General features: G+C 38.0%; 1 protein-coding gene across 1 annotated transcript; it reads right to left on the bottom strand.

Moving 5' to 3' along the window:
• Positions 1-1,652: 1,652 nt before the first annotated feature.
• Positions 1,653-11,495, bottom strand: AREG (amphiregulin). The gene is made up of 6 exons (XM_003265747.4): positions 11,188-11,495; positions 9,856-10,104; positions 7,377-7,578; positions 6,108-6,260; positions 3,982-4,093; positions 1,653-1,904 (listed from the first exon to the last, which is right to left on the bottom strand). Exons 1-5 carry the CDS (start codon positions 11,246-11,248, stop codon positions 4,000-4,002), a joined length of 759 nt encoding a protein of 252 aa, XP_003265795.1. The 5' UTR covers positions 11,249-11,495; the 3' UTR covers positions 1,653-1,904; positions 3,982-3,999.
• Positions 11,496-12,145: the final 650 nt, after the last annotated feature.

Genomic DNA, 12,145 nt, shown 5'->3' with positions numbered 1-12,145 from the left:
CTACAGGTGCACTTCATTGCCCCCTGCTACGTTTTTGTGTTTTTGTAAAACTTCAAATCCATGTTGAGTTTCCCTTCTTAGCCTCAGGTGTTCTTTACATCCCCCCTGGAATAGCTCAATTGCTTCTAAGCCTATCTTCTGACCTTTGGCTTGGCTAAAATCCCTCCCCAACACTGTGGTCTGATGACCTATCTGGAATGTAAACCTGATCAAGTTTGTACCCTGATTTCCCATCGCTCCCCATGGCCTACAGTGTGACCCTGCCCTCACCACCCAGCTTCCTTAGATCCTCTTTTGACTTCACAGGTTGATACTGAACGATTTTCTGTATTTTCTCTTTCAGGTCATATTGTTTGGTGATTTTGTAATTTTGCTTATGCCTATAACAATCTTGTCTCCATAACTCCTATTCATCCTTCAAAAAAGTTTCAGGTAGCATCTCTCCAGGAAGCCCTCCCTGACTCATTCAGGCTGAGCTAGGTGATAGCTTCCTGGGGGCTATCCTAGGGATTCCTGCTGCACACCTCAGCCAGTTATTTACTGCACTGCATTGAGAAAACATACCACCTCCTGCTAACTAGGTGGTAAATGTCTCGAAGGCAGAGCTTTTCTGTCTTACACTATATGTGAATCACCTGCAATGAATATTTAGTGAGCTAGGATGTGGCTCAACACTAGCTGCATATAGGAAATATCTAGGAATCTTTTTAAAATGTTAATACCAACAACTCACTCTAGTCCATTGAAATGGGAGGCTCTGGAGGGGAGTCTAGGAGCTTAGACATTTAAAACTTTTCAAGTGGTGATAAGGTATAGCTGAGGCTGGGAGCTCATTGGTTAGATGATCACTGGGCAAGGATCTGGTGGATAATATGCCAGAGACATATGAAGGTGTTGATGCTTAACGCACCTTTCATTCATGAATTTCTCTTCCATGAGATGATTGCTGGTAATATTCCCCATCCCCCCCCCATACACATATCATAAAGGTTGTTTTGTTTTGTAAGTAGGCAACTTAGTTCATCAGCCAGACATCAAACTGTGAGGCATCCCATAACCTTAAGTGTTCTTGAAAGAGCATCCACCACCAATACACACACATTTGTTTAAAATACAATACTGTAAGAAAATAGTAACAAGAGGAGGGAAAGAAGGAGTGGGTTTTAGATACCTCATACATTCATGTCTTGATATTAGGGAAAGAAGTCTCAAATGTAAATACTTCCTAGTTCTCTTAAAATGTCACTTTTGTAATATTCAAACCTATTTTTCTCTCATTGTCTATGATGGTCATAGTGATGGGCAGTGAGTTTGCTTTCTTTTATAATATCTAGGTCCACTGTAACAGAGAGGTAGCACCTTATCTTGATTCTAGATTCTTTTATAATTAACAGAACTTGGTTTAAGTTCTACATTGGATAAGTAAGACCAATTTGGGATTATTATTATAAACATTCATGTTTGCGGGAGAACTATGTGACTCTAGATTATAATTCTCCCATGAAGAGTGTCATCTAATAAAAAAATAAGTTTTAAAAATCAACATAAAGACAGTAAAAAGAGGGAGAAAAGCCTTTTTAAATGATCAAACAACTGTTAGGAGAAAAATACACTGGAGTCTTGCAATATCAAAACTAATATTCAAACTCTCAATCTGTTTGGTTAAAAAAGTTTAATGAGCTGTAAAATAAATACACTTCCATTAAATATTAAATAAATTATTTACAACTTGAAAAAATACTTTTTACCTTCGTGCACCTTTATATACAGAAATAGCATAAAAAGTGACAATTGAAAGTTTAAAACCATCATAACAAAAAGGGTCCACTGTCTTATGATCCACTGGAAAGAGGACCGACTCATCATTTATGGCTATGACTTGGCAGTGACTCCAATGCGACATCCTGTGAAAAAATAAAATAAAGCAAAATGTTACAGATAAGCTCAATTCCAGCAGAGCTTTAAGAAACTTTAAAGCATAATCAGGAATCAGAATTTCTGTCAGTTGTTTCCTAGTACATCGCATGAGAAATGCTAAGATTTTTCAGAAACCAACTCTTACTTCGGCTTGAGTTCCTCTTTCACACCTGCTTTGATTATACACCTACTTCAGTAGAAGTCTGCATATGCTCAAATCTGTTGCGTCAAATTCTGCTTAATAAATATGCAACAGCAGTCATGAGAAATAGTTTTCCTAACCAAATCTATGCAGTGGACATAATTAAAATCAAAGATTAACTGTCTCAGAGTATTTATGATATACAGTTAATTTAGGAAAATTAGTACCAAGGGCATAATAATAGTAACTACCAGTTAATAGGCACCCACTATGTGCTGGCACAGCATATTCTTTTTCCTAAAATAATTCTGGGATCTATGCTAAAAAATCTCAGTGGCACTAAAATAACCAAAAATCCATGCTTATTCACATTGGTGGTCTTAGCTTTACCACAATAAGCCAATACATTAAAAATTTTGATGCAATAAATACTGAGCATAGCATTGGTATGAATAATTACCCATTTTATGAATTATGGAGCTAATTCTGCAATAGACTAAGAACAAAATATCTGTACTTAACCAATGCTAAATATAGCGTTGTTCAAGTATCAGAACCATCTGGAGTGTACATTAAAAATAGAATTCTGATTCAGTAGATTTAGGGCTGGGCTTAGGAATATGCATATTCAACAAGCATCTCAAGTAATTCTTTTTTTTTTTTTTTTAAGATGGAGTTTCGCTCTTGTTGCCCAGGTTGGAGTGCAATGGCGCAATCTTGGCTTACTGTAACCTCCGCCTTGCAGTTCAAGCAATTCTCCTGTCTCAGCCTCTCAGGTAGCTGGGATTACAGGCATTCACCACCACACCCAGCTAATTTTTTGTATTTTTAGTACAGAAAAGGTTTCACCATGTTGGCCAGGCTGGTCTTGCACTCCTGACCTCAGGTGATCCACCCACCTCAGCCTCCCAAAGTGCTGGGATTACAGGCCTGAGCCACTGTGCCCAGCCCTCAAGTAACTCTTAAACCTACTGAAGTTAGACAATCACTAACTGAAATGACATCATCTTTCTTGAATGTCTAAGGAAATAAAGTTCCTTCTGACAAACTTTAAGTGTGTTCTTGATTTCCTTGCCTCCCTCTTCCTCTGGGAGTTTTCTTCCCTAGCTGCTCACTTTCATTATCAATGAAATATTCCTCTTCACACCTTTTTACTTTATACCTACAACATGCTCAGTTCTCTCTCTTTACTAGAAAATAAAATATATGTTTTCACCAACCTATTTATCAAATTTACATCCCCTTCCCTTTCTACTTCCTTTTGTAAAAAAAGAGCATTCAACCTATTGTCTGTCTCCATGCCCTCACATTATCAGTGCAAGCACCCTCAACTGTGGCTCTCCACCATGTGAGCTCAGCCTGTCATCACAACTGTATCTCCCCTAACACTCATTTAGATTAAGCCATTTTTCACAAGTTTCTAAAATTATCTATTCCATTTCTCAGTATAACCCCTTCTTTCCCTTCACGGTTTCTTGAACCAATCTCACTAGTCCTTCAACGTTCACTTCCAAGGCCACCCTGAACACATCTTTTCCTCCTCCCTAAATAAATTCCACTGGATTCTTTCTGTTTTTCACTGGAAACTTCTCATACTCCATTGGTTCCTTTCTCATGACATTTATTTTACATCCGTAGTATTCTGATTTCTTACATTTTTTTTCCTATCTACTAAACAATAAGTTCTTTGAGAATAGGACCAGTGTCTCTCATATTTATATGCCTAATAATACTGATTAAACACATAGTCTATTCTCAATATTGAATTCCATCTTATACTCAAAGAATAATACTTTAACATAGCCATTGTTCATAGTATATACATAATTAAGAACACATTCCATATTTTTCTTGAGATTATATAGTGTTAAATTTTTCAAAATTATAGGATATGATCTAAAGATATATTTTAAAACTCAAACCTGTAATTTTATCTTCAGTTATGCTATAGCATGTACATTTCCATTCTCTTGTCGAAGTTTCTTTCGTTCCTCAGCTTCTCCTTCATATTTCCTGACGTATCGTCTTCTAAGCCTTCAGAGAACAAGGCACTCTAATGTTATCAAAGTTCTATTCATCTATATGTTTGATTGGGGTTTTTATGAGTACAGGGGGTTCCACTTCATGAGTAGTGATAGACCAGCAATCACTATACTTGACACTAAACCTAAACCTGGCTATAAAATATTACCAATTTCTAAGGGGGTATTTATGTTGACTTTATATAAATCCATTTCCAGAGGGCTTATATTTAAATAAATGTGTCTTGATATACCAATTCTGAGAAGGTATGAAACACATCCATATGTCTTGTTTTTGCAGAACTTAGCACAGCTGCCACGCACAATTGGAGAAGATGATGGTATAGTTTTGCCATAGGAGGACTCTATATTTACACAAATTAAATGATTAAATATTTTTAAAACAGGCTTACAAAACAAGTTGAGCTTTATTTATTTCTAGGTATAAAATATATCCTTCTAGTTTAATTTACTGTGACTTTCCACTTTAAAAACTCAATTATTTAAAAACTTCTTGTTGTTGTATAAAAAACCCCTGTTGTTAGGAGGTCTTTAACCCACCACAAAACATTATCATTAAAATCACAAAAAGTTTTCTTTTATTGCAATAGTTGAGGGAAAAACTCACCTCAATTATGAAAACAAACCCAGCAACTTTTGCTTAGGTTTAGTGTTTATGTTTCAAACACAAGGAGAATATGGGAGACAAGGGGAAAAAAGCCACTGCTTAATTTTAAGAGTGCTAACATTAACAAAATCTATCCATTCTTTCCCATAAAATTACTAAATATTTCAAGTCGAATAACTACAAGTTTAATTATGACAAAACATCTTCCTTAACTAGCGATTGTTTTGTTCTATCCTTTAAAATAATAATGGTTTGTCTGAGAGTGTCTCTCCTAAACCCCTTTGCATATCTGGCTTGAGGTACTAAAAAACCAGGACAAATTCTAGGGTGTGCAAAACAAATTTAAGCTACATATCAAACTTGATATGCATGATGAAACAATTTTTATGTGTCATTTTATCATGATCTCATCTAAATTTAAAATAATTGTAAACAATGGCAGAAGATAACCCCTTGTTTCCTGAACGGTAGTCGTGGTAGATCATGTACACAAGTGGATAGCTGTTAAAGTTATTTACCAAGACCTAAAATTAGAAGAATGAGTCCCTTGCTTTTCCCAAGCTCAAGTAGCACATGAGTCATGACAGAGCCATTCATGTCCTCCCCCAACTTCCCTTATTCAGTGACTTCTGTTTGACAGACAATGCCATTTTGATGCACCCATCAGTGCCTACTACCTGGGACAGTCTAGTCCTAACATTCACTGGCCATGAAGTGAAGTGTGTGATCTATTATTATGAGCACAGGGAAGATACGCTGGAGTGAAACAGTAATGGAATTGTCCTTGTTTGCTATGCCATGTCTTATGATGGAAATTTATTTTTAATAATTGAGTTCTCATATTTGACAGTAACAAAATAAGCATAAGCTCTAAGTAAATTAGTACCATGTTATAATATTCCTAACTCAGAATTTTGCATTCTAATATGAGCAGAAAACATATCTACTCTTTACTGCTGATGATTTGTAGTTCTTTGTCGTTTTTAGTATCGAAGCAGTATGTCTGATACTACGAACCTCCTATAAACCAGGTCTTAATTAGCTTCTGAGGCTTGATGAAGCATAGGATTTCACAGTATATATAAGTATTTTCTGAGATTCTAAAGTAACCATGAGTAGCAAAATAACATGAAATAAAACCTTCAATTATTTAAGTTCAAAAAATTTCTAGATCTTCTGTAAAAGGGCTTTACAGGTTAAATTTCAATGGTGGCCACAAGTCATAAACATTGACCACTTTCTGTGATATTTGTCAATAAAATATAAAAATAGAAACCAAAGATCATGTGACAACAATACAATAATTCATCTAAAATACCAGAGTAGAGTATGAGAGAAATACTGAAAAAATTAACCTCCCATTATTGTATTAAGAATTTGTAAGTTATGTCATACTTACTGGACTGTAATAACAGCAATAGCTGTGAGGATCACAGCAGACATAAAGGCAGCTATGGCTGCTAATGCAATTTTTGATAAACTACTGTCAATCATGCTGTGAGTTTTCATGGACTTTTCCCCACACCGTTCACCGAAATATTCTTGCTGACATCTGCAAACAATTCACATTTAAAAATTATAATCACAAAAACATTCAGTGTATTTTAAGCTTACTTTCCAGATCATAAAGAACCATTTAATTCCGACATTAAAAAAGTTATGCCATATACTCGTATTTTAAATAATGAGACACAGAATGCATTCTAACTAAGGATCTATTAGTATAAGAACAAGTTGAGATTAGTTTGGGTGTGATATTCCAAGAAGACACGCCTTGTCATTCTTTGTGTTTCTTTTATGACCAACTGATGAGTTCAGTGATTTGTTATGCGGTTGATACATTCCACTATTATTTAATGTGCTAGCTGCTTGTGGGAGGTAAGGGGGGAGGAGGTTAAAACAACATGAAAGATTATGCAAAAATTACCTTTAGGTCCTTTTTTAAAGGAGTTTTTTAAAAATGCATACACACACACACACACATATATATATAGAAAGAGAGAGAGAGAGAGAGCACGAGCATGCACAAAAAATAATGGTTTATACCAGGGGTCAGGAAACTGCAGCCCATGGATCAAATCTGGCCATTTGCTGCTTTTTTGTTTTGTTAAGCAACCTGCAAGCTAAGAATAGTTTTCACATTTTTGTTTTGTTTTGTTTTGAGGCAGGGCCTCGCTCTGTCACCCAGGCTGGAGTGTAGTGGTGCGATCACGGCTCACTGTAGTCTCAACCTCCTGAGCTCAAGCAATTAATTCTCCTACCTCAGCCTCCCAGACTGCTGGGACTACAGGCTGTCACCATGGTACTCGGCTAAACTTTTTTGTATTTTTTGTAGAGGTGGGGTTTCACCCCATGTTGCCCAGGCTGGTCTCAAACTCTTGGGCTCAAGGGATCTGCCCACCTCAGCTCCCCAAAGTGCTGGGAATACAGGTGTGAACCACTGCACCCACCAATTTTTACATTTTTAAATGGTTACACTTTAATTGGTTGTTTAAGTACATATAACAATCTTGGCCCACTAAGCCTATAATCTTTACTATCTGGTGCTTTAACAAAAAGTTTACTGACCCTTGGTTTATACATTGGAAAAATAAATGGTTTCCTGCAGTTAGGGGTTTCAGACATGGTGCTAGAAATACAGAATTCTATATGCTTTATGAAAACTTACTTGCATGTAACTGCTTCCAGGTGCTCTATATATTTGCATTCTCCGTGAATGCAGAAATTTTGAAATTCTGCATTACATGGATTTTTCTTCTTTCTGTTTCTTCTATTTTTTCCATTTTTGCCTCCCTTTTTCTTTCTTTTGGGTTTATCTGAAGTATTTTCACTTTCCGTCTTGTTTTTGGGGGGCTTAACTACCTGTTCAACTAAAAAAGAAAAGATTTATTGACAAGAGTCTCTCAAACTTGAATATCATTTTAGAGACATGAGAGAAACATGTTATAGTGGTGAGCGCTCACAGGGGTAACAGCCATGCGCGCCTCATTACCTAACACAATATAAAAGTTAGAGAGGATTGAATAACTCTAATTCATAATTTTCAGTTTTTTCTACCTGAGAGTAGTGTCCATTCATGATTATAGTTGGGAATTAGTGAGTACTACTTGCAGGTGGAAAAAACTGAGAATTATAAATTAGAGTTACTCTATGTTACAATGCTCCAACTCCCAGATAACAACAGATTACAATCAAATTGATAATTTCCATGGAGCTCATTTTCGTGGTCAATCTATGTAAAAACAGGAGCCCAGGAATATTTGTATTCAGTGCTTCAGAGATTTATCTTATCAGATCCACAGAAACTTTTGTTCAGTCTTGCAGTTATGCAAGGTGTAGTTTACCCACATACTAAAGATAGGAAAGGACTTTGCATGTTAGTGCTGTGCATTTTGTTACACTAATGTCTGACGAGGTTTATCCAAGTGAATATTTAGCAAACAGATTTCAGTAAAAAGAAAATACCATTAGTCATAATGGTCATGCAGCACCCATTAAATACAAAATATTACAAACATAGTGAAGGTCAACTAGGGTATCAAAGATAGAATATCTGTGATTAAGGAAATGGAAAATAAATACTGAGTATTTTAGCAGATTATTATAATAACATTTAACAAAAGTAAAATTAGTAGCAAATATTTAAGAGGTGGTTATGCAATTTTTATATTGAAACTTTTTTCTGATGATAAAAAAGCACAAGATAGAAAAGTCCTTTAAAAGAAATATTTTGAATGAACGTAACTTCACTTTATCAAATAGATTACAAACTATAGACAGAGGCAAATAATAAGTAGTCACTATGCTGAAGTGTTGCAATAAGCACTAACATCATGGACATTTAACTTAGCCTTTTGAAGGTGTTCAGCCAATATTTTCACTCTATTTCACAATGCATTGCAATTTTGAGCACCAGTCATCATCTGTACTACTAATCATTTACTTGGCCTTCTGAAGTGTTGACAACTTGAAACATGTTTAAGAGAACAGTTTCTAGACACCTTGATGGGTCTAATCTCATGCTTTCAAAAATAAGCACAAACGAACCTCTTCCCCACCTCACAGAAAAGCACACTTTCAGAAGGAAGGGAATTAAGTGGAGTGTTCACTAAAGGTATTCTCACTTCCCACTCACCCCAGTCACTGTCCCTCTGGTACCACTTGATGTCCCTTCACCAGTTCTGAGAACCAGAAAAGAGGGGGAGAAGCCAGGGAAACTCAAGTCAGGACAGAAAAGGCCTTCAAGAGCTCTGAAACCATCTTGCCCTGCCTCTGTAGTGGATGCTATTAGGATATTTAGATCTTATTTATTGTTAACCTCTTCTTCCTTCAAACTCCAAAGTATGCAATATTTCTCTCTTACTTTGGTACTTTCACTCCAAGCAAAGGGCCTTTTTAAAATATGAGGTAACAGGAAAGTGAAAGAAACCATGGGTCACTATTATATAACTAACAAATGGGATTTGGGGTTAAAGAGTAATTTTAGCAATACAAAATCTATGTATATTCACCCTTCTTTAATATTTCCAGATGGCATTATTATTATTATTATTCCATCAGTTTCTCATCACCTAGTACTTAAATGCTAAAGTCTAATGCCTCCTGTCCCATTACTTCCTCTGTTCCCTTATTTGTGTTAAAATGCAGTTATCTGGGGAAGGGTGGTGTGGGGGAAGGGGATACAAAAGCTAAGATACAAAGTAGATAGGAATGGTTAATGTCTAAATTTGTCTCTCAGAATGGGGGTCATGTAGTACAGTGGGAAAGAGCTTAGTGTCTCTTCTGCATAGAATCAAACAGACTGGAGCTCTAATTCTATCTCATCTGCTTGTTACCTGTGGAACTTAGAGCAAAACCTTTTTGGGCTTCAGTTATCACATCTGTAAAATGAGGATAACAATTCCTACTTAAAGTCATTGTGAAGATTGGGTTTAAAAATGAGACATACACCATTTGTGATCACTCTGGCCATATAGGATGTGCCCACATTATGGTTCTTTTTGTCTCAGTTTACCTAGGGGTTATCCAACAGATGGACATACAATAAAGCCACAAGAAAATCTGGGGAGCAGCTTTACTTCTGGAGCAGCTTTGCTCATATAAACCCACATCTCATAGGCCATATTTTTGCTTTATCCTCTACTCACCTCTGACTGAATCATCGACAATATAGCCAGGTATTTGTGGTTCGTTATCATACTCTTCTGAATAGTCATAGTCGGCTCCCGAGGGCAGTTCACTACCAGAAGGCATTTCACTCACAGGGGAAATCTCACTTCCTGAAGACATCTCACTTCTTGAGGTAACCTCAAATCCATCAGCACTGTGGTCCCCAGAAAATGGTCCACGCTTCCCAGAGTAGGTGTCATTGAGGTCCAATCCAGCAGCATAATGGCCTGCAGGGGAGGGAATAAGGGAAGAAAAGAAAAGGTAAAGTAGGGTGCCTGTCTCTCCAGTCAGCTGTGTTAGGTAGAAATGTTTATTTTTGACATCAAAGCAGTTATTGCACATGTGCTATTGCTTGTGATTGAGTCATTTCTATGAAAGAAACTTTACATTTTTTGCCAGCAAGCAAATTCAGCTGTCCCAATTACAGAGCTGATTTTATGAAGTTTTTCTTTTCCACAGATAATCCACATTAATTTCCACATCAAAAAAATCCTGCCAAATTGGCAAATTAATCTAACACAATAACTTGATGGGTAATGTCTAAAAATTCCCATCACTTCACACTCCAAATGCATTTCTTTTTTTGCTAGAATGCCATCCTGGCCTATTTCACAGGTTCTAGATATAAATAGCAGATTTTCTTAATATGTGTTCATATTTTTAAAAGATTATGTACATAAAACGTAAAAAATAATATAAACAGTGGTTAATTATATCGATTATTATTGTCATTTTTCATTATTATCATTATTATTACTACATAGATAATAAACTGAGTACTAAGTAAGATTTGGGGCCCAGAGTTAAGCCAACGCTTTATCTTGCTTTTTCTTAGGTCTCCATAAAACAGCATCAGAGTGGTGCTTTTAACCTCTCGCCGGAACACTCTAAGTCCCTCTAGGAAGGTAAAGAAAGAATCACTAGACAGAGGAGATGGAGAATTAGGCAGGAGGCAGCAAACACTGCTGGCTCCAAGATCTGCGGAAATCACTTCACCTCTCTAAATCTTGGTCTTTTTAATCATTTTAATCTGTGAAACGAAAGGTTAGGTTCAAATGATCTCTCCCGTCTTCTCAGCTGAACTAAAGAAAAAGTACAGCGATTCTCTGGGACACCTTGTCCTGGACGTCTGAGACATCTGCCCTTCTCTCTTCCTCCTAGGGAGGGAGCTACAGTGATCACCTCCTGCGGCGCAGGGTCGGGGGAGCCAAAGGGCGATTTTTAGAGAAGTAAGAGCCAAACTCAAGAGGCAACAGCTTTTGCCTGCCATGGGAGGAGAGCCCAGCAGTTCAGCGCCGGTGAATCCTCACCTGAGCCGAGTATCAAGAGCGACAGCACCACCGGCGCCGGCGGTAGTAGCGGGGCTCTCATTGGTCCTTCGGGGCGGTGGCGTCTCGGTCTCTGGGGCAACTCGGTCTCTGGGACGCGAGTTGCGGCCAAAACGACCGGGTGTTGGAAGAGCTAGTGGAGACCGGGAGTATGCGCCGCTCTCCAAGGCTTGGGGAGCTCGGGCGGCGGGCGCAGCGCCTCGGGCTGTCCCGGGACCTCTGGGGCGCTGGCACCCAGGTGTGCGAACGTCTGTAGGGCGGCGCGCACCTGCTGCTTTATAGGCTCAGCCGGGAGGGGGCCGCAGCCCATGACGTCAAGGCCCGGCCGTGGGTGGAGGCAGGCGGTGCCCAAGAAGGTGCTACTCAAAACCACGCGCGGAGGACACACGCCCCGCCTCCTTGTGCGTAAGGATTCGCGGAGAGGAAGTGGAATGTAAACCTCCAGCTGCAAGCCGTTTTTGAGGGCGAGCAGGACTGGAGTTCCGGAGCTAGTACTTGACAGAAGTCCCGATGTTTCAAACTGTGACAACCTCTTTGTATACTTAACATCTACAACAGACAGGGATTAAATAGAAGAGTGCGGTATTTAGATGTAAAAGTACTTTAAGACCAAGAGTGACTTTGCCTGATGTTTCCAACAAGGATAAAGGACGAGAGAGAACTCTTAATGAGGAATTGCTTCATGTAGTATAGGCTTCTATCTCTGTCAAAAGCCCCTTCCCACCCATTTCTGTGAAGTGGCCAGAATTTCAAATCCCCTCACTCCCTATTTCTTTATGTGGCCCAGGGGCCTCATCAACATTAATATTTATTGATGATTATTGCCAAATTATGCACTTAAAATTTTACTTACACCATCCCACAGCCGATAATGTTCAAAGCCAGGTGGATATGAATTCTTCATCTGACTCTGAAATCTGCTGGTTTCCACTCTGATAAA

The sequence above is a fragment of the Nomascus leucogenys genome, chromosome 9 (assembly GCF_006542625.1).
Source record: "Nomascus leucogenys isolate Asia chromosome 9, Asia_NLE_v1, whole genome shotgun sequence".
In the NCBI taxonomy this organism is placed as follows: domain Eukaryota; kingdom Metazoa; phylum Chordata; class Mammalia; order Primates; family Hylobatidae; genus Nomascus; species Nomascus leucogenys.
This window is presented reverse-complemented; position numbering and strand designations above follow the sequence as displayed.

Excerpts from the sequence above, each read along its gene's own strand:
- AREG (XM_003265747.4), bottom strand. The coding sequence starts at position 11,248 with ATGAGAGCCCCGCTACTACCGCCGGCGCCGGTGGTGCTGTCGCTCTTG. Across the intron at positions 10,105-11,187 it reads GCTCTTGATACTCGGCTCAG|GCCATTATGCTGCTGGATTG; the intron begins GTGAGGATTCAC and ends CCTCCCCTGCAG. Across the intron at positions 4,094-6,107 it reads ATTGCTGTTATTACAGTCCA|GCTTAGAAGACGATACGTCA; the intron begins GTAAGTATGACA and ends TGTTCTCTGAAG.